Here is a 20,937-nt window from a genome sequence, read left to right as displayed (position 1 = left end):
GAAGGTTGAGAAACACTGCTTTCTTTAATACCAGCTCTTGAGAGGTGGTGGCTTATGAGACCCTCTCTCAAAATCCCCAAATAAAATAAGTACATGGAAAGGAACCCTGTGGGTCTTAGAATCCACCTCGGTGATTCTAGTTGAGCTGTGCCCGCTTGCTGGGCTCTGGGTGGATGAAGTGACACTGAGTGACCGCTTGGGCCCAGAGCCCAGGGCACGTGGGAGAAGGGAAGGACCTTCGAGTAAGCGAGCACGAGTTTGCAGCGTGGACTCATACATCTCCCTGGGGCAGAGGTGTTTGGGCACCCGCCACTGAGTGGGACCTGGGGCCAGAGAGCAGTTGGCCTCTTGCAAAGTCCGGGTCCCAGCTCAGAGCCAGAGCCCCAACCCCCGGACTGGCGCCACAGTCAGCCGGTGGAGCGAGATAAAGCGGGCAAGGTTCTGCAGGTCCAAATCAGGGAGGCGCAGCTCCGATAGCAGCGCAGGGGCCGGGGCTCCCGGTGTGTTTGCACCAACTGTTTAAACTGCTTCAAAGAGCCAGGGCCGGAGCGACCTTCGGCAAATAGCTGCTAATCTCTAGCAAGGGGGGGGTGCTGTCCTCCAGAGGACTGGGGAGCCGAAGGCCTCCTGGACACGCCCCACCCCCGTGGGCCTTCAGCCCACCTGACTCCGCCGTGCCCGAGACGGCGAGAGGAGGGTCAACAGGGGAGGCCAAGGAGAACGCGGGAACTCCGGCCGGAAGCCCTCAGGTCCCTGCCCCGCCCCCAGGCTCTGCCCCTCCCCCTGACCCCCGTCTTGTCCCCTTACCCTTGCCCCGCCCTAGGTCTTTGGCCAGCCCTGGAGTCCTTGTCCTGCCCCCTAGCCCTTGTAAGCGGCTCTAAACTCATGCCCCGCCCCTGCCCCGCCTCTTGCCCCGCCCCCAGGCTCTGCCCCTCCCCCTGACCCCCGTCTTGTCCCCTTACCCTTGCCCCGCCCTAGGTCTTTGGCCAGCCCTGGAGTCCTTGTCCTGCCCCCTAGCCCTTGTAAGCGGCTCTAAACTCATGCCCCGCCCCTGCCCCGCCTCTTGCCCCGCCCCCACGCCCTTGTCCCGCCTCTGGCCCTTGCTTCTTGCCCTAGCCCTTCCTCCGCCTCTAAGTTCTTGTCCGGTCCCTAGGTTCTTGTTCCGCCCCCAGGGGGCGGGGGCGGGGCGCACTAAGGCTGGCCTGCCACTCCAGCGAGCGGGCTATCTGCTGATTCCCGGCCACTCGGACTAGCCATTGCCGCTGCCTCTCTTCTGCCACTAGTAGCCTCGCCGTCGGGGAGAGCCCTACCACAGCGTCCGCCCTCAGCATGATGGACTTGGAGTTGCCACCGCCAGGACTACCGTCCCAGCAGGTGCTGCCCCAACCTTCGGGCCCCTCGGTTGTGCCAAGAAGTGGGCAGGAGCTCGAGGGGACAGTGGCCCCGGGAGGGAGGGACGGTCTGAGCCAGGACTACGACGACAGGGCCTGGGAACTGCCCCGCCGGGCTGGGAGGGCAACGGAGGATGTTGGGGCCGCGACGAGAGCGGGATCCGAGCCCAGGGACGGCAGGGTTGGGGTGTGGAGGAAGCTCTGACTTCACGGGTCCAGGCAGCGACACCACCATCTAGCTGAGTGGGAGGCGCAGAGGCGGCGAGGAGGGAAGGGGGGGTGGATGCTGGCGGTCTAAACCGGCGCCGCCCGGCCTTTTCCGGGGCAGCGTAGTTTCCCAGATTCGGTGCCGGTAAAAATGTGCCTAGTCACGGGGCCGCGCTCGGGGGAGCTGAGGTCTCTCCTCCGCATCGGCCCGAAGTCCTCCCCAACCCCCGGGTGCGCTTGGCCGTCTGTGGCCTCAGCCCGAGAGCTGGTCTGTAAGATCACGCCTGTCCGTCTGGATCTGGAAAAGCCCAGCCCTCCGGGGGCGGAGGAGAAAGTCACCGGGTGGCCCTCGTGCTCTGGCGCCCCGACGGGCGGCCTGCCCGCGGGGCTCCGCGCGTTCCCTCCGCCTGGGAACCCGGGGAATGGCCTCGCGCAGGGCGCAAGGACGTGCAGACCTGGGCGGCGGGCTCCGTGGTCCGAGTCGGCCCCATGCGGGGCTGTGTGTTCTGAGTCTCCGGACTCGCTGGCCCCCACGTAGTGTTCGTGGCTGTGGCCTCCGGCTGGCTTACAACGGCCAGTTGGCAGTCACAGAGGCCCTCAGTTGGCCCTTTCCTGCTCTATAGCGTGCAAACCTCGCTGCTCTGGGGCCAAGGGACAAGTTGGAGCTGTTGATCAGTTGCGCAATTGTTATTTTCCCCTGGGCGGCTTTGTCTTTGGATTTAGCATTACAGAGTTGCAATACCAAAATGTATAAGGCAGGATATTCTGTTCCTTGCCGTCCAGGGTAAGAGTAATAGATTAGAATTTGTTGGTTTTTATACTGTTGCAAAAGTTTTGCTTTTAGCCATTTATTTATTATCCCTCCCTTGTGTCCTTAATACATTTTTCTTTGCTGTTTGAGATTCTGCCTCAATTTTCGTAGCATGTTGCGCACTTTTACGAAGACAGAGAATGGGACGCTTGCATTTCATAACACTTTCTTGTTAAGTTTTGAAGACTGTTATGTAAGTGAAAACCAGTTTCTGGTTATACTTCAGGCACTTTTAAAGGAGTAAATGCTTATGTTACCAAAAATAAAAAGTCGGAATTCGATTTTTAGAAAAAGAAACCATTTAGCTCAAGGGAATGTATAACTCGGCAAACAGTAAGCTAGTTTAAATGTAAAGTTTTCAGCTGACTTGGAAGGTCCTGGTGTAAGTTTTTAAATTACTGACAGTGCATTAATTCTACTCTTCCCTTGAACTTGGCCCCAGAAATGATTGGGGTGGTAGCCTGGCTTTCATTAGGATGAATAAGTAAACTGTACTTTCTGGTTTCTGCTCTTCATTAGTAATCAAAAGGAATGCTTTCTGGCCACAGGATACACGGTGCAAATGAACTTTGACTGTAAAGTTTTTTTCTCTTTCCTGTGTAAAATAGCATTTCATTTACTTACAGAAATGGCAGCTTGTACTGCTTGCTCTTCCGTGTGAAAGCTTGGTTTGCCAAAGACATTTCTAGTTCTTTCCAGACATTGATTTAAATATTTGAAGACTTTGGAGAAATAATTTAAGATCATAATTCATCTTAAAAGCATTGTTTGATAGCCCAGAAGGATTTGAATTGAGTTACAGATTTGAACAAATGGTTAGAGAAGTTACCCAGTTGTGTAGCTGTAGCGTGATACGTTTTTTAACTGTGCTCATGGTTAGTAGACTCCATGATTCTTCATCTCGGAGAAACATCCATTACTTTTCCAAAGACACATGGGGATTGGCCTCTTCAGAGTGAACGAAGAGAAAATAACTTAAGAAAAACTTGACTTTCTAGATATGTGGAACATCTCTGAGAAGCCACATGTAGGTGGATAAACACAGCTACATCAGTCTCTCTGCCTTAAAAATAACTAGGACCATTTTGAAATTCCATTTGTATTAACTGCAGTCCTTGAAAACAATGCTGAGGAACACGCCCCCCCCCTTTTAGGATTAACAGGAAGCGTTGAAAGCTAGATATGTAGTTTTTCTTAATATTTATTTTTATTTAGGATGCGTCATGCTCAGCAAAGCTGCAGGAAAATGGAACACTTGAGTAGTTTACCCTTATCTCTAGACATTTCCTCCATCACGATCCAGCATATTTAAAAGGTTTTCATAAATACATCCTTCTTAATTTTGTCTTGAACCAGGTTTAGCTTGAGGATGGAAAGACTAAGAACTTACATGTTAGAGAGTTGTTAAGGTTAGTGGAAACTCCCTTGCAAGTCAGACAATATGGTAATTGCCTTGGCTATATAACTTCTCAGTAACTGCACCCCAAAGACCTTTTTATCTTCCCTTTCCAGGTTAGGAGAGAAGCACGCAGAGAGGCCAATACTCCTCCAGGTGACCCAACTGTTCGTATCATAGAAAGCAAATTTAGCCTAACTCCAAGGGCTTTGAGTCCTTCCAAACTGGACCAAAAGGAATTTAAAGTAGAACCCCAAAGCTTCCCTTTTAACTCAGTAGATTGGGGGTAGGGGTGGAGTGAGGGAGTGGGGGTGGGGACCCAGGAGGAGAGACTGGGATGATCAAGGCTAGCTAGGCTCTACACCCTTTGCACTTTCCTAGGTTGTTAATAACCACGTGAGAGGGAGCGGATTCTTTCAATTATAGCAAGAGTGAGTAAACAGTGGGCTGGTGCCTGTGGTCCTGTGAGGAAGACAGAAGCAGGTCCAGGCGGCTTTCCTTTGGAGAGGCAGGCTGATTTTTTCCTGTAGTAATGGTTTTTAAAGCAGAGTCTGTGAGTCTGCCTCACATTTTCCAGTGACCGTTTACCCTTTTCCTAAGTTAAATCTTTTAGCTGTGGGTATCTTTGCCCTTGCCTTGTTTTTCATACGGTCTCCTGTGCTTATTTTGGGTTGGTGATCAAAATTATGTTTAGTAAGTAAGGATATGTTGTACAGTCTGAACAACAGGGTAAGAAGTTTGAAGGAAGGTAGATATGGGGTTGGGCCAGTGAGTTGAACACACCTATCAGACACCTGTTCGCTCAGACTCAACACTAAGCCCCTGCGTTCGTTGAAAGCTGCATTATAAGGACTCAAGGTTCTCTGTTTTACCTGGAGCTTTAAGACTAGTACATTTGAAGATTAACTACTTTATTTCCTGGCCTTTGCTGTTAAATTTTGTTAGGGATTGTTGTCTGATTTTTCTGAATTAAATATTCTTCAAAGGACCTCCAGGGGTTTTTTGGGTTTTTTGTTTTGTTTTGTTTTGTTTTTTGTTTTTCGTGACAGGGTTTCTCTGTGTAGCCCTGGCTGTCTTGGAACTCACTCTGTAGACCAGGCTGGCCTCAAACTCAGAAATCCACCTGCCTCTGCCTCCCAAGTGCTGGAACTAAAGGCATGTGCCACCACTGCTCGGCTGACCTCTAGGGTTTACCTGAATCTTCTGTATATAAGTCCAGATGCTTGCCTGGGCCACCCACTTCCGAATGTGCTGAACACTTGGGTGGAGGTGAGTGTGATAGAGTTTGATAATGATTACCCTCTGTTGTCCCATCCGTAGCTGTAAAAGGAATCGTATTACTGTGACATGTAGGAGAGTTTATTTTGATGGGATATTCAAACGGTACTGAAGTTTTATTGCCATAACTGCCAACAGTATTTAAGGAGGAGGGCTTTAAGGTAAGAAGCCAAGACTTGGACAGTTGACAATGGTATGTTTGATAGACAGGAAAGCAAAAATGTGTTTGTTTATGGAAAATACAAGTACATTCTTATGAGAGTTTGTCCCTCAGAAAAAAACAAAACAGACTCCTATATTGGGCTTCTCTGTATATGCTTTGCTATAATAATGTTAAGAATTTGAATGATTCTATCAGCAGGAAGCAGCACAATGCTAATTTATCTTTTTAAAAAAACATATGAACAATAATACTGATGTTACAAAGCCCTATGTTAGATTATTTTATCTGGGGATGGATGGATGGTTGAGGTGCTGGGGATAGACCCAGGGCCTTGCATGAATGAAGTCTACCACTGAACTTACCTCCGCAGCTGTGAAAGGCCTTCTGTTCTAGAATGTAAGCATATTTAGTCCAGACCATTGTAGTGTGAAGACAAATCCAGGGCCTAGGCTGGATTCTGAGAACCTAGCCTGACTTATCCAGGCCCCTTTGATGACTGACTCACGCTCATATCATTATAGTCCAGCAACAGCTACCTTCCGAAGAATCTGTTTAAGTGAAATCTAACCCACCCGACACACAGTTCATCCATTTAAACTCACTCAGCAGTCCCGTGTGTTTATACTTATGTAATCACCCCATTGTCAATTTTTATCACTCTCAAAGGAAACCTTGGATACACTAGTAACCACTTCTTATTTTCTCCAAGTCCTAAACCCCTATTAACCACTCAGTTACCTATTTTTTCCTTCTGGATTTGTCCACAATAGACGTTTCCTAGAAATGGAGCCGTTCTATGATTGGCTTGGTAGGATGCTTTGAAGATTCACCTTGTTATAACAGGTATCCTGTATCATTAGTCCTTTTGACTGCTGAATAGTACTCCACTATGTAGGCATATCACATTTCAAATTGGGGAACATTTGTTATTGTTACTTTTTATTCTTCCAAACTTTGTTGTTTATTAGACTCACCCTCCAGTATGTCAAATGTCGATGCCCAGGTTGTATTCTATATTCAGTCAAAGTGTCTAGGGATAGCTTTAGGCATTAGTGCTCTTTTAAGGCATCCCACTGGATTCCAGAGAGAATTGAGAACTAGTACCTTAGGGACCTAATTCAATGCCTGATGTCCTTTGGAGGTATCCTGTCTGCAGTGAATGTTTAATACCTAATGAAGATTTGGGTGATGATGACCCTGTTCTCAACAGGCTTTCCCCAAAAGAACCAGTAGGACTTTTACATGACTTTTTCAGGAGTGTGAATAACTTGCAATAAGACTTTTTAGAAGTGACATGTTAAAAAGGCTGTGAGGTGGGGCCTAGAAAGATGACTAAGATGTTTAAGAGTGCTTGCTGCTCTTGTAGATCTGAGTTCAGTTCCTAGCACCTATGTCAGGTGGCTTACAACTGCCTATAACCCCAGCTCCAGAGGACCTGAAGTCTCTGACCTCCCCTGGCACCTGCGTGCACTAGCTATACACCCACACATAAAATTTTAAAAGACAGTGGGAGCCAGAGTGTGGTGGATCACTCCTGCAATTCCAGCTCCTAGGGAGGATTGCTGTCTGGCCTGCAGCATAGAACTGTCTCCAAACAAACTGGAGGAGAATGGAATGCCCCTGCTGGAGGGTGGTGGGGTGTTGAAGGTGGATTCCTGCACACTCTTCATTCCTGTTCTTTGTTTCCTTTCTCCAAAGAAAACCCTGGCATCTCAAGCCAACTCCATGTTTTGGTTGTGCTTGTTAGAGGCAACTTTATAGTCCTGCCCACAGTAATCAGTACTGAAGTTGCCCAGAATGATTTTCTGATTTACACATTTGGAACGAGAGGCTGACTTGGTGTGTACACTGCGTGTGAGGGACTACTGAGTGTGACCTCTGCCACTGGCTTCTGCCATTGCCTGGCACACTTCTGCCTCCCCTGCTCAGGGCTGCCAGGCAGAGCTGGTTGGCGCTACCCTAGCCATTCCCATTGCTGCTTAGTGGGGTATAATTTAGTCACCTGTCAAGAAGTTAGTAAAAGTTTGTCTTTTGTTGCTTTTAAGATTTTTAAGGATAGTATCTTATTTTTGTTCTTAAAAGATTTGAAATTTGGAGTGGGTTAGTACCTGCCATAATTGTTTTGAGGAAGGCCACGAATATTAGGGCTGTATGATTGTGTTTGTGACTAAGTGACTGACACACTGAAAGGGGGAGTTGGAATTTTCCTGTGTGTCAGATCTGACAGTCTTTCTGCTCTGCTGTAGCGGGAATTTGTAGCATTGCACATGGAAGCAGAAACTAACCTCTGTCCACCCCCCTCCACCCCCGCATTAGTTTGGAGGGGAAGTGGTTGTGGCTAGTGCCTGATGTGAGCAGCAGAGTTGACTCCCTGATGACTCTGCTGTGGTTCTTGTGAGTGACCAGGTTAGTTTTGCAGAACTGGACCTAGAGCTTCGGGTTTTTGTTTGGTTGGTTGTTTTTGGTTTTTGTTTTTCTTGAGGCAGGATCTCTTACAGTAGCCCAAGTTGTCCTTAGACTCACTAAATAAAATCCAGGTCCTGCTTCAGCTTCCCTAGTGCTGGGTTTACAGGCGTGAGCTCACCATGCCTGGCAAGGCAGAGAATCTTGATTTTGTGAGTAGAGTGTGTTGAAGAATCATGAACTTTGTTATTAAACCGTTCAAATCTTGGTGATGAAAATCAGGATATTTTCATCTGCAGTAGGAAAAACTGCCAAGTTTTGAAGGCTGTATTTTTGCTGGTGGCCGTTCCCAGTGAACCAGTGAAATACACATTGGAAGCCACTCTCCAAAGTCTGTTTTACTTCATGTTGCTGCTTGGGGGGAAACCTGCACCAAGCATGCTGTTCCTACTGGTTTCCATGCTGAGAATGGGCCTGCTCTAGGGACAGTCCCTTGAAAATCTCTACCTGGCCTGAAGCAGTTGCTTCTGACTAATCCAGGGTCCAGTCTGCTATGTGGTGGGGTAGGCGTGGCTAGGCGCTTTAACTGTGTCTCATTGACCTTGACAAGTACAGTCCTCTGTCTCCAGAGATGTGGGTCAAAATGGCTCGTCTACGAATCAACCTGGTTTTCGCTTGTCTTAGCACTGCAGAAAGTCCAAAGTTTAAGGGGTCTGTGTCTTGTGCTTCAGTTGTTCAAAGTTCCCTTGATAAGGCTGTGGCTGTAAAATGTTGGGTGTGTGCTGCAAAAGACAATAACTGAGAGAGACAATCTTGGATTTCTGTTACCAACTCACCCTCTACCTATGAATTAGCCAATCTCTGGTGTTCCTCATTGTGTCAGGCATTGTAGTTTAGAAACTATGGTTACTAAACCCCTCAGGTGTTCAAATCTTCCTTGTAAAATACAAAGAGCTTTTACTCTGAAGTCATCCTTAACTTCCCAATACTACCTAATGCAATGTAAATGCTTCATAAAGAGTTATATTGTTAGTGGGTAATAAAGCATACATAGTAACATAATTTAAAGAATTCTTTTAGTAGGGTTGCTTTAACTGACAATGTGAAACTATTGGATTTGGATGGCCAACGACACTGCAGCACTGGCAGTTTCTAGGACAAGAGATGAAACTCAAGTTGTTGAAGTTCTGCTAGTAACAGAGCCTTAGACATGTTCTGCTACTTACTCTTAACAAAAGGAGCTAGCAAGATGGCTTAGTTCATAAAGCACTTGTTGTGTAAACCTGACATCTTGAGTTCAATCTCTTGAACCCATGTAAAGGTGGAGGGAGAGAACTAACTCCACAAAGCTGTCCTTAACCTCCACATACACACATTATACAACAGTACTAAGTCTATGTGGATGTCCCATTATAGTTGAAAAAAGCTATTGGGAATGGTTAAGCTACTTTCCAGGATCACAGTTTGCATGTGACAGAACAGGGAACACAAATTTCCCTGATTCCTACTCTCCGACTGATTCCTAGTTTACTACCTCACCCTTTCTTCTGACTGTCTTTCTCTAAAAGTGAAAGGGTCTTCTTTTGTTAGCTGTTGGAGAATGAAGGACTCTTTACTGAGTACTAGAGAGTTCCTGCCAAAGGGGAACTGTGTGCTCCTGGGCCCAGCTTCTCCATGAAGAGCAGGCCTGTGGTACCAGAAGGCCTCACTCTTTGCTTCCCATACAAATCTCCTGGCTGTAGAACATTGAGATAATTGCTTTCTTGTTTGTAGGGAAACCCACCATCTCCTTAGTGAACTGCTTGTGCCTTTATTCTCAAGGAATGGAGGCAAAGGGAGAGAGCTCATGGACAGTTTTAATGACCTGGCACATTTTCTTGACTTTAGAGTAACTTGCCCAGATCCTTTCCCACCAAGGACAGTGTTACCTGGTATGTTGGAACACTGATTCAGGAGTCTATAGCTGCCAGGAGTTGGTCCTAAAAAGATGATTTAATATTATTCTTGTCTAGTGTATTTGAAGGCAGGGTTTTAAAACCATGCCATATTTGTTTCTCCTCATGTTCTTTTCACCTGATGAAGTCTGAATAATGAGGTTGGAGTGTGGAAAGCTGGGAAATGAGATTAGGGTGCGGAAATCTGGGAGGGGCTGGCTAGTTTGCGGTGCCTAGGGAATAGCTCAGTGCTTTAGAAAAAAGCAGCCTGTGGGTGCAAATTCATCTTGTCTGAACATTGAGGGAAACAGCTCATGCCGTGAAGAAAATACACCTAGTCAGCAATTAGATTGATGGATTAATTAGTTTTTACTGCCTCCCTGGATTGCAGACGTCTGACTTTTGCTTTTTAAACAGACTCGTTATGGTGGCAGAGTTAGCCTTGAACACTCTGTGAAGCCCAGGACAGCCTCACAGAGTCATTTGGCCTCCTCCTCCTGAATACTGAGGTTCCAGGTCTGCACCAGGCGGCCAGCATCCAGATCACAGAATTCTTTTTGTGATTTCAAGATATAGCCATATTTGTTCTCCTTTAAAAACCAGCATTAAGGCTGAAAGTCTAGCTTGGGAATAGTTGAGCACTTGCCTAGTGTGCACCAGGCCCAAGGCTCGATGTCTAGTAACATCCCCCACTCCTCCTAAAATATGTTTTTATCTTGAGAAGAGTGTGTGCTAATATCCTTAAGATGCAATACTTACTTCTTGTATTCAGTAAATGTCCAAGTATTGATAAAGGAATGGGGCAAAATAATTTTTCTGTGACTGGTATTTGGTCATAAGTCATATGAAAAAAATGTGCCTTTGTTACTCCAGTACTTTGAGATATAACATCAGATACCTATGATTTACAGTGAAAATATTGGATTCTGTGACTAAATAATGTGTACTTACTCATTTCATAAATATTTATGAGGTCTATATCCGGACTTGCATGGCATGAAAATTTAATCTTGGAGATAGTATGGCAGTTGTTCTTCAAGGACATGAGTTTCTGAAATTGCCCTTTCTAATTACTCTAACCCTTTGGCTCTTGGTACTCCTGAATTACAGGGTGTGTTTTATATGGTGATTAATGTAATTTCATTAATGCTGTCTGTCCTTCTGGGGTGTAGATTCTTATGATGCTTTGCTTTTGTTTAATAATTTGCTCAGGACACTCAAAAAGGGAGTCTCTTACCTACCCTTAGTAGCTTGTGTGACTGGCCATTATAGCACTGCCTGTTCTGCCTGGGGTACTTAGGATGTCTAGGAGGAGGTAGTGTTTTCATTAGGCTTTTGAACTTTCTAGCCTAGAGATTTCATTTGTTTTCAGCTTAGAGGCCCCTTAAGGTTAACTGGGGGGTGAGGTAGAGGGCTCCAGTTCTCCTGTGCTCTTAGTTACATTGAGCGCCTGGAACTTTTGCAAAGTTTTAGAAAGAGCAGAGTACCTGGATTGGCTGTGGACAAGCAAATTCTGTGGCAAATCACAAGATGGGCAGGTTAGAGGCTGCAGGGGATAGTGAGAGGCCCCTGGTGTACATACAGTACATATGAACATTCTTTTCATGACTTGGCTTGTTTGCCACCAGTCCATGTACTGAGAATCTCTAATTGTAGATAAGTTGTACTTTTTCAGCACATGCGAGGTGGAGGCAGGAAGACTAAGAAGTCAAGGCTAGCCTGAGCTACATAGTATGTTTGAATCTGCTTGAGCTGTATGAGACCCTGTCTCAATTTCTATCCCCTGAACTACCCAGCCCCGCCCCCCCAAGAAAAAACCCTTTTTAAAGGGAGTAAATTTTCTTCATAGGTTATAGCACAAAATCAGCTGTGCTTGGCCTCACAGGGCCTGTATTTGTAAGTTCTGGTAGGAACTCATCTGCTAGTATGCTCAGCTCCTTGACAAAGGTCAGGGGAACCCAGTCAGACTTGGTCCTTTGCTTTCAGAACACGTTCTTTTCTTCTCTGAAATGGCATGGAGGGAATTCCTCTTTTGGCCCTTCTGAGGTCTATGTGTTGTCTGTAGCAATCCCTTCCTTAGTATGGCTTAGAATTAGTATGGCTTCCAGACATACTAATTACTAGTATTCACCAAAGAAAAAAATGAAAAACAGACAATATCCTGACCTCAGCTGTAGTGTCTTGTGTTCTCCCCAGGGCAGGGCATGGTGCTATGTGTTTAACAAAATACTTTTGTGGGGTGCAATCCTATTGCACTCTGTCATGGAAGGAGCTTCCTTTCAGTAAAGAACTGAGGCCTAGCAAGAGGCCTTATAGATAGACTGTTACAGTGGGTTTACTGGTTTTTTATTGTAGATTTGGTCTGTGATGTATCAGTAAAATAAGCACACAGATATTCAACAAGTGGTACCTCCGGTTGTCATGCTGGGGAGAATTTGGATGTTTAGCAGTGTGAGGTTTCCATTGGCCACTTAAAAACAAAATTCCTTGTCCATTTGTAGACTCATCAGAGCTCAGGCTTCCTGCTCTGTTGTGTTCTTTGCCATCAACGTCCTGTTTTTGTAGTTCTTTTCTTACGTACACCCGACCTTATTACATGCTGCCTGCCTGGAAACCAAAGTCTCCTAGCCAGGCCTTTTATGAATGAATCTCAGCCCAACAAAGGCCACATACACTGCCTACGTTCCCCTGGGGACCCTCCAGCGTGTTGCTGGATCCCTTGTCTTTAAGTGGGTTGATAAACCATTGAGTAGAATGACTTCCAGGTCTCTCTCTTCACTTGGACAAGAATTTCTTACTCAGGGACTCAGGCCTAGGAACCTAGGGTCCCGTCAGCACAGCTGGATAGAGAAATTTGGCAAGTGTCTGAGTTTGGAGGAAGGCTAAATCTAAACGCAAACAGAACCAGCCCATCTCCTTGTCCTCTCCTCACCTCCCACCCATTCTTTCAGGGTTTTAAGTATTGTTTTATAATATCTCTTCCAAAATAACTTTGGCTTTTAAAGTTAGCTGAGCAATGAAGAAAGGGAAAACCTCCCGGGACCCTGGAAGAGCGATGGCACAGCTGAAAGGCATTTGCATTTGCCACTGTTTGTTGCCATGCAGGTGCTGGATACATAAACAAGTTATGGCCTCACCTTCTATTTTTCATGCAGTGGCTAAACCCAGAAAAAGTAGCTGCTTTCACAGTCACTGACATTTGCTACAGGAGATAGGTTTATTAATAGTGTTGCTGCCACACCCCAGCTTACTCTTTTCTACTTTAAAGATGCATTTACACACTTTCTTCATATGAAAGATCATTCTGAGGACTGGTGGGTGTTATCTTGGCTTTCTGTTGAATTCAAATCCATTGTGAGGGTAGGTGAGTGGGCATCATCTCTACATGGTTCACAGCAGAGTTGCTCAAGTCTTCCAAGCTGTAATGTCCATTGCTCAAACAGCTTCCCCAAAGAAGGGGGCTGAGGAGTAGAAACCTATGTTCTAGAGAGGGAAAGAACTCAAGCTCTGCAAGGTCACTGTGCCTGCTGTGGCGCGCACTGTCACAGTATGTTGGGTGTTTGCTGGCAAAAGTACTAAAGCTCTTTGCTTCCATTTCCTTACTCCAGAATGATGATGACTTACTGCCCACTTGGTGGATTGCTGTGCATCCAGACGAGGCGGTACAAGTTTTGGAACAAGTTTATTGAGCACGTAGAAAGTATGTGATCAGTGGTGGCTGTTGTTGCAGTGCAATGTCTACTTTATCTGGACTTAGACCATCCACATTGTAAACTTCTGTTCTCAAAAGTCAGTGTGACAGTGTCTCACACAACTATATAGTGGATTTTTAATTTACTTTTTATGTATATGGGTGTTTTGCCTGTATGTATTTCTGTATACTACACGTGTACCTGGTGCCTTCAGAGTCCAAAAGAGAGCATCAGATTAAAGACAGTTGTGAGTTGCCATATAGGTTCTGTGAACAGGACCCAGCTTATCTGTAAGAGCAGTGAGTGCTCTTAACCACTGGTTTAACCATCTCTCTAGTCCCTAATAATCCCTTTTAATAGACCCAAATTACTTTGTAGCAGTCAGCAACAATAGTGAGTACCATGATGGAGTTTCAGATATATACATATGAAAGTAGTTGGAATATAATTTCCAAGCTCAGGGGTAATTTATGTCTTTATTGTGAACACAGAGCCCCTTATTTCTGTCTGTTCTTCATATGATGTGTTTAGTAGCCATGGTAATCATCTCATTTGTAAACTATGCTATTATGGAATAATATAAAGAACTATCGAGTTTAGTCATTAAGAGCCCTACTCTGTGATTCAGACTCACACCAGCTCTTTGGGGTAATTGCTAACTGATACCTAGAGTAGTTTGGAAGGGCTAATGTTCAGTTGTTGGTCACAGAGAAACGTCTGCTTAGAGGACTCCTGAGGAGGGCATGGGCCTATAGCTGGGCCACTGTGGGCTGTGATGCCCACCACGGCAGCTACTAGCCACCTTGCAGTCTTGAAATGTGATGAGTGAAACCAGGAGGCTAGAGCTTTAATTATAATGAACTTGACATTTACGAAGAGCAGAAACTATTTTTCTGTTTAATATGCCTTAGGCAGTTCTCCTTAGCTCAGGAGTTAGGGCTTACGGCTCCTAGTCATGCCTTTGTAGGACAACATTGCATGATGTCTTCTTGTTGTGTGTTTCAGTGTACTTGTCATCTTTATCACAACAATTCCTGTTAACATGTTAAAATACTATTGGACCAAATTGGATTAAATACATTGTTCAAATTAAATTCACTGTGTTGTTTTTGTTACTGTGTCTGAGCTGCAAACATATCATTACATAATATTCACATTATATTACTTTTGGGGGGGGTGTCGAGACAGGGTTTCTCTTTATAGTCCTGGCTGTCCTGGAACTCACTCTGTAGACCAGGCTGGCTTCAAACTCAGAGATCAACCTGTCTTTGCCTATTGTGTGCTAGAATTAAAGGTTTTGAGCAGGGGTGCTACTATATACCCAACTCAAAGCCATAGATATTAAAAACAAACAAACAAAAACTTTAAGAGCAGACCCATAGCTTGTGTCCTTAAGGAAAAAGAAAGAATTTGACTGAGTGTATTTAGATAGAGTTCTAAGATCACTTAAAAATTTAGGCCTTTTTTGTGTTGTTCTGATTTCCCAGGCCTGATTGATATCTTTGACCCCCTTAGGCATGGAGGTGGGCAGCTCGAGTTGCAGCAGACACAGTCTGTGTGTGTCTCGTGTCTTCTTTCTTTCATGTAACCTTCACACAGAGGCATAGGAATTACATGACATAAAGACGCAAGTGAATGTTTTGTGACCTTTAGGCACTTGAATGTCAGAGCCAGTGCCCAAGAACTGTCTTTCTCAAGGACGACAAGGCCTATTGCCCAATTCCCTAGTCTTGGGAAGCTGGGGGATGAACAGTAGTCAGCCCCCAGGGGTAATTTATATCTTTATTGCTTTTGGTGGGTATGTAGCCTGCGTTGTCCAATTTGGGCCTTTTTGAAGCCACAATAGTTTCAGGCTCTTTGTGGTCAGGCTACTCTAGAGGTCAGGCCCTAGATAGGCTGTGGCAGGGGCTGAGGGCTGGGAGGCTCTTCTGTATTAGGCATGCTATTCAGAACTGCTGGCGGGGAAAGCATGTATCTATTGAAGGGTGCAGGATCCCTGGAGACCCTACCTGGTCAGATGTCAGCTGGGTTTCTGATAACAGGATTTTACAGGTTGTTAATTTAGCTTCACAGATAAATCCACATAGCAGGGTCTTGTTATTTGTTTTTGTTTGTTTGTTTGTTTTTGCTTTTGACTTACTCTGATTGAACTGAGTCTTGCTCTGTAGCTCAGGCTGGCTTCCAATTTACCAGCAATACTTCTTTCTGCCCCAACATTCTGAGTGCAGGATGATGAGGTGTGTGCTGGTAACCTGGCAACAGTATTTTCAGTGTCAGTGTTCAGAGAAGTTCATAAAAGTTGGTGATTTTTCTTAGTAGAAGAAATTAATGGAGGGGCTAGAGGAATGACTGAGCAATTACTTTTGGAGAGGACCTGTGTTTGAGTCATAGTACCCACACAGTCGCTCACAACCATCCATAGCTCCAGTTCCAGGGGATATGGACCTCTGACCTCAGCAGGCATATCAAGCATGTACATGATGAAATCACATAAACAACAGTATAAAGTAAATTTAAAAAGGGTTTCAGAAATTGTAATGAGAAAGTCTGTCTGAAATTTGTGTTTGGTTGACCAGATATATTCTCCTGTGTTCTACTCAGTCACAAAAAGTCTGTCACCAGTTGTCCACTTAGCATCTTGAGCCTCAGATTACTAATTTATAGCCCCGGAGTTGGCTGTGATCTCACAAATCACTGTTAGCTTTCTTTACAACCAGTTACACCATGTTCTGAGTTTCAGTCAGTGGCCAACAGATAGACACGGTCTTAGAAAGGATATCTTTCCCTAGACTTTAACAAGCCAGTGGATGGGTCAGCTTGGCAGGACTTGTCTCCGTTCTTCTGTATTTTGTCTTCAGCAGTCAGGCTTGCTTGTGCCTGCTGTGCTGGAATGTTTGCGATAAGACTTCACCCACCTACCTTTGTACACTATATCCTCTGGATTTTATCCCTATGGATGTGCAGGCAGCTGAACAGGAGCTTGGCAAAAGCATTGGTGAGCTTTAGTATTCATTTAGTAATACTCAAGGGAGTATTCAGGCTGGAGAGATGGCTCAGCAGTTAAGTGGCATTGGTGGCTCAAGCCTTTAATCCCAGCACAGGACTTCTGAGTTCGAGGCCATCCTGGTCTACAAACTGAGTTTCAGGACAGCCAGGGCTACATAGAGAAGCCCTGCCTTGAAAAACCAAAAAAAAAAAAAAACCCAACAACAACAAAAAGAGTGTTGGCTGTTCTTTCAGAGGTTCTGAGCTCAGTTCCCAGCAACCACATGGTGGCTCGCAACCATCTGGAATGGGATCTGAGGCCCTCTCCTGACATGCACCATATATGTACACAGGACACATATACATAAATAAATTAAATTTAAAATGAAACAAACAAACAAACAAACAAAAAAAACCAAGCCTGAGTGAGTACTCTTATCTGCTGAGCCATCTCTCCATTCTCCTATAAACTATGAACCTGGGGGCTGGAGAGATGGCTCAGTGACTAAGAGTGATTGCTGCATAGTCATGAGGACCTGAGTTTGGAATCCAGGACTCACATAACAAACTGGCATGGTCTCGTGCATGCCTTTAACCCCAGGGTTTTGGGGGAGGACTATTAGAGCTTGCTGGCTGCTAGCCTGGCCAAAACCATGAACTTCAGATTAAAGGAGGGACCCTGACTCAAAGTGTAAGACGGGGTGATGAGGACACCTTCCTCTGGCCTCTGCACCCACACACAAAAGTTTTTTAAAAGTATAAAAGCACATCAGGTGTGGTGGCTCCCAGTACTTGGGAGGCAGAGAAAGGTGGATCCCTGAGTTTGAGGCCAATGTAGTCTACTGTATGAGTTCCAGGACAGGTAGAGAAACCTTGTCTGGGGGTTGAGGGTAGGGAGCTCATTGAAAAGGGATAGTGAAATAGAGGTACATCCTTTTTCTTTTGCCAGCATGGTAAAAAAAAAAGAGAGAGAGAGATAAAGATAGAGAAGTAAATAGAGGTAGTTTTAAAATTCTTTGCCCTCTACTGCTGGACAAGTTATCTCACCTTTACCAAGCGAGAACACTGTCTAGGTGAATGCCCTTTCAGTAGTGGCATTCCATTACTGTGTGGCATAAACAGTGCTTCCCATGTGATCTGAGTCACATGGACCGAAAAGTCCAGATGTAAGGAGGAAGGCTCTGGGGATGTGAATTTTCCTTGAGCTAGAGAATTCGAGCTTGGGGCGGGGGGTGGAGGGGTGTGCACAGTTGAGAACAAGAGAAAATATTGCAGGAAGACCAAGAACACAAAGTTGGAGCTGGGTTGATTTTTACTTTTATTTATTTATTTATTTTATATATGCTCTTACTACCTTGTTTTCTATTTTTGAGACATTCTTGCCCTGGTTCCTGCTGACCTTGAACTCAGAACTTTCTTGTACCAGCCGTCTGAGTACTGTGATTACAGGTGTGTGCCACCATGCCTGACCCCTGTTGCTTTCAAATACTCAGTGAGTCAGGCCTTGGGAGTCCAGACTTAACCCTTGTTTATGTTCAGGGTGTTCATGGTTGTGTCTGTTGTTCGTGGTGGCAGTTCCTGCTTCTGTTGTGTCTCTGCAGACTTAATGGCTCTATGTGCTGCCAGAGGTCCTTAATGCTGCTGCTCGTGTCTCCTAACAGTCAGCCTGCTTATTTACCCTTGTGTCCCTGGCACCTCACACTGCGTCTATGACCTGTGTGAGTGTATTATTCAATGGTAGATAGGCTAGTGATCCACTTAGATTAGACTGTATACTAATCTTGTTGTTCTTGACTACCACTTTTGTAACTACCACCTTTTGACAAGAGTTTTAGCCATTAGTGCATATTACTTTAAGAAATATTGCTTGCTCTTGCTGTCTTCAGCGACACATGCAGGAAAATTGGACTGACATAGAGGTTAGCATGCTCTTATACAGTGACAATGTGAAAATTTATAAGGTTTTCCTTATATTTTACAGGATTCCTCCCTGCCCCCCCCCCCATCATACTTGCTGGGTGATGTCATGCACCTTTAATCTCAGTACTCAGGAGGCACAGGCAGGTGGATTTCTCAAGTTCGAGAACAGCCAGGATTAGACTGGAAAACCTTGTCTCAGGGGAAAAAATCATATTAAAAAAAAGTTCAGTCCAGGGCTACACAGAGAAGAACCCTGTCTTGAAAAAAAAAAAAAAGTTCACAGTTTAAAAGTGTTTTGTGTGGTTTAAATATAATTCAGCACATTAAATTCATCTATAAAATTCCTCAGCACCACTGATACCAACATAGTCATGTCTCAAGACTCAGGGTCTTTGTCTTGACTGCAGCAGTTCTTACATATCCTCAAGCCTAGTTGGACTTTATTGCTGCTATTTTTAGTTAATTGTTAATTGGATCGATCTAAAAATGACCATGAAATATTAAACTAAATAATTTAGTTTGGGGAACCGTAAAAATGGATAAAGGAGTTTGAAGCGTTGAGGAACATGAGCAGTTTCTGTGATTTGAGGCCTCTCTTCTTGAGCTGACCCATCAGAGAGGTCAAGGGTGGAGACAGCAAGGCACTGAGTTGCCTGCCTAGTCTCCTGGTTTGTTTCCACCCAGGGAAAGTAGATTAGGAAGATGGAAGCACTGTTCCTGAAAGTTCTTTTGGTAGTCCTGTGTGTGTGTTGTTCTAACAGTAACTGAAGAGTGTTCATCAAGTGCTTTCTCTGTGTGGCTCGCTCACTCAGAATGAGGAGAATTAGACAACTATATCGTAAAGGTTGCTATTCTCCTGACAGAGTAGGGTCCACCCTTTTGTAACCTCTATTAAACCCTAGCCCTGCCCTGGACCAGCACAGCTAGATTGTAACTCTTGAAAACCAAGTGTGAAACTTCTTGTGGAGAAGTCAACTTGGTTGATTCTCCACCAGGTAGGTGGGATTACCCAGGGTTTGGAAAGTGAATGTCCTTGGGGATTTCATTTTGACCACATAACAGCTATGCCTCTGGAGAAAGTCGGGGTTCTAACTGCCTTCACTTTCCAGCTTTGCATAGTCTTGCATCATGTGCTGCAGGTTATGGACTGCGTAATGGGTGTGCGTTCCAGTAAGCCGGCCGGATCATGTTTCTTAGATTGAGTGAGTCATTGCTGCGAGCCTTGCTTGAGAACAGGAAGCAGCCCATGATAGTTTCTGTGCATGGTAACTGTAGCCTGCCAGGCTGAGGAAGCAGACACTTTCTAGCCTAAACAAAGTGGAGGATGTCTCCACAGCATACATTGCTGAGTGATTTGTATTTGGTATGAATTTGGGAATTTTTATGTGGTAAAAATCTCTAGTTGTTGACTATTGAGGGAAGATTTCTGTAGGAGGAAAACTTGGGTTGGTTACTGTTGAGTGTTAAAAGTCTGCTAAGTATATGAGTTGTTTAACCAGGTCTTTCTAATATTGCTGAGGTAACAGACATAAACAGCAATATTTGTACCTGATTTAGATATCTGTAAGGCCCTCTGTTACTCCCCACACACTATTCTGTATTTTAATTCTATATATTTTAATCACCTATTTCATAGTAATAACAGAAAGAATTAGAAAATTAACCTGTGAAAACCAAAAGAGCTTGGTGTGGGGCTAACTACAGTGAACCGTGGGTCTGTCTTCTGCCTCTGGAATCTTTGTTGAAAAGCAGTTAGCATTATATTGTCTCCATGTAATGCAGTGTGGGACAGGAACCTTAGAGAAGTAAGTGGGCAAATATTTAGAAATACAACACTCGGGCTGGTGAGATGGCTCAGTGGGTAAGAGCACCAACTGCTCTTCCGAAGGTCATGAGTTCAAATCCCAGCAACCACATGGTGGCTCACAACCACCCGTAATGAAATCTGACGCCCTCTTCTGGTGGTCTGAAGACAGCTACAGTGTACTCATAATAATAAATAAATCTTTAAAAAAAAAAAAGAAATACAACACTCATAAATAAGATAGATTTAAAAGACACATCTGCCTGGAGTAATTTATTACTACAAGTAATACTACAAGTATTAATAAATACTTTATTAGGCAGTATGACCACAGAGTAGGACCTTGTAAATGAAGGTTAATTACGCAGCTGTTTACTAGGTTGTTAAGATTTGGGCATTCCCTCATTGCACTTACAGAATGTGACAGCTCTTGCCTGGGTGACTTTCAGACTGTAGAACATGATTCATGTTTTCTATCTGGTTTTATTCAAAAATATTTAGGCATTGTCTATTGAGGGTGCTAAACCAGGTTTACCTTCTAGGTGAATAATATCTATTTAGCTGGACATCATAATGAGATATACGATGGACAGTGTAGCCATGTGTTTCTCACTCTAGATGGTCTAGTAACTGATGTGTGCATGAAGAAGAGAATGCAGAGAAACAAAGGTTAAACTAAGGTGGGTATTTCGGAGTATGTATATGCCTGTATGTAACCCCGAACATTTGGGAGGTTGAGTGAAGAGGAGGAGTTTGAGGTCAGCCTGACCTCCATAGTGAGATCCCCAATAAGGGTGGGGGGGAGAACAAGCTTTACTTTAAGTTAGAAGCAAAGGCCAGTTTTTGTTCTGTGTTAAATAACAAGTACAGTTTATTATTTTTAGCAGCTTGTTCTAGTGTTTTAGTGGTGGTGGAAAGGTGGCATATCCGAGAAAGGTGCCTGCCTGCTTCCC

General features: G+C 44.7%; 1 protein-coding gene across 2 annotated transcripts in view; it reads left to right on the top strand.

Annotated features, from left to right (window-relative positions):
- Positions 1-1,074: 1,074 nt before the first annotated feature.
- Positions 1,075-20,937, top strand: part of Nfe2l2 (nuclear factor, erythroid 2 like 2) — a 27,396-nt gene continuing 7,533 nt past the window's right edge. The window contains exon 1 of one of the 2 annotated variants that reach the window (XM_031370685.1): positions 1,075-1,374. In XM_031370685.1, the coding sequence (XP_031226545.1) occupies positions 1,330-1,374 (45 nt within the window). In that variant the 5' untranslated portion in view covers positions 1,075-1,329. The remainder of the gene's footprint in view (positions 1,375-20,937) is intronic. The other variant, XM_031370684.1, reaches the window with a different exon arrangement.

Source organism: Mastomys coucha, unplaced genomic scaffold (assembly GCF_008632895.1).
Source record: "Mastomys coucha isolate ucsf_1 unplaced genomic scaffold, UCSF_Mcou_1 pScaffold15, whole genome shotgun sequence".
Classification (NCBI taxonomy): domain Eukaryota; kingdom Metazoa; phylum Chordata; class Mammalia; order Rodentia; family Muridae; genus Mastomys; species Mastomys coucha.
This window is presented reverse-complemented; position numbering and strand designations above follow the sequence as displayed.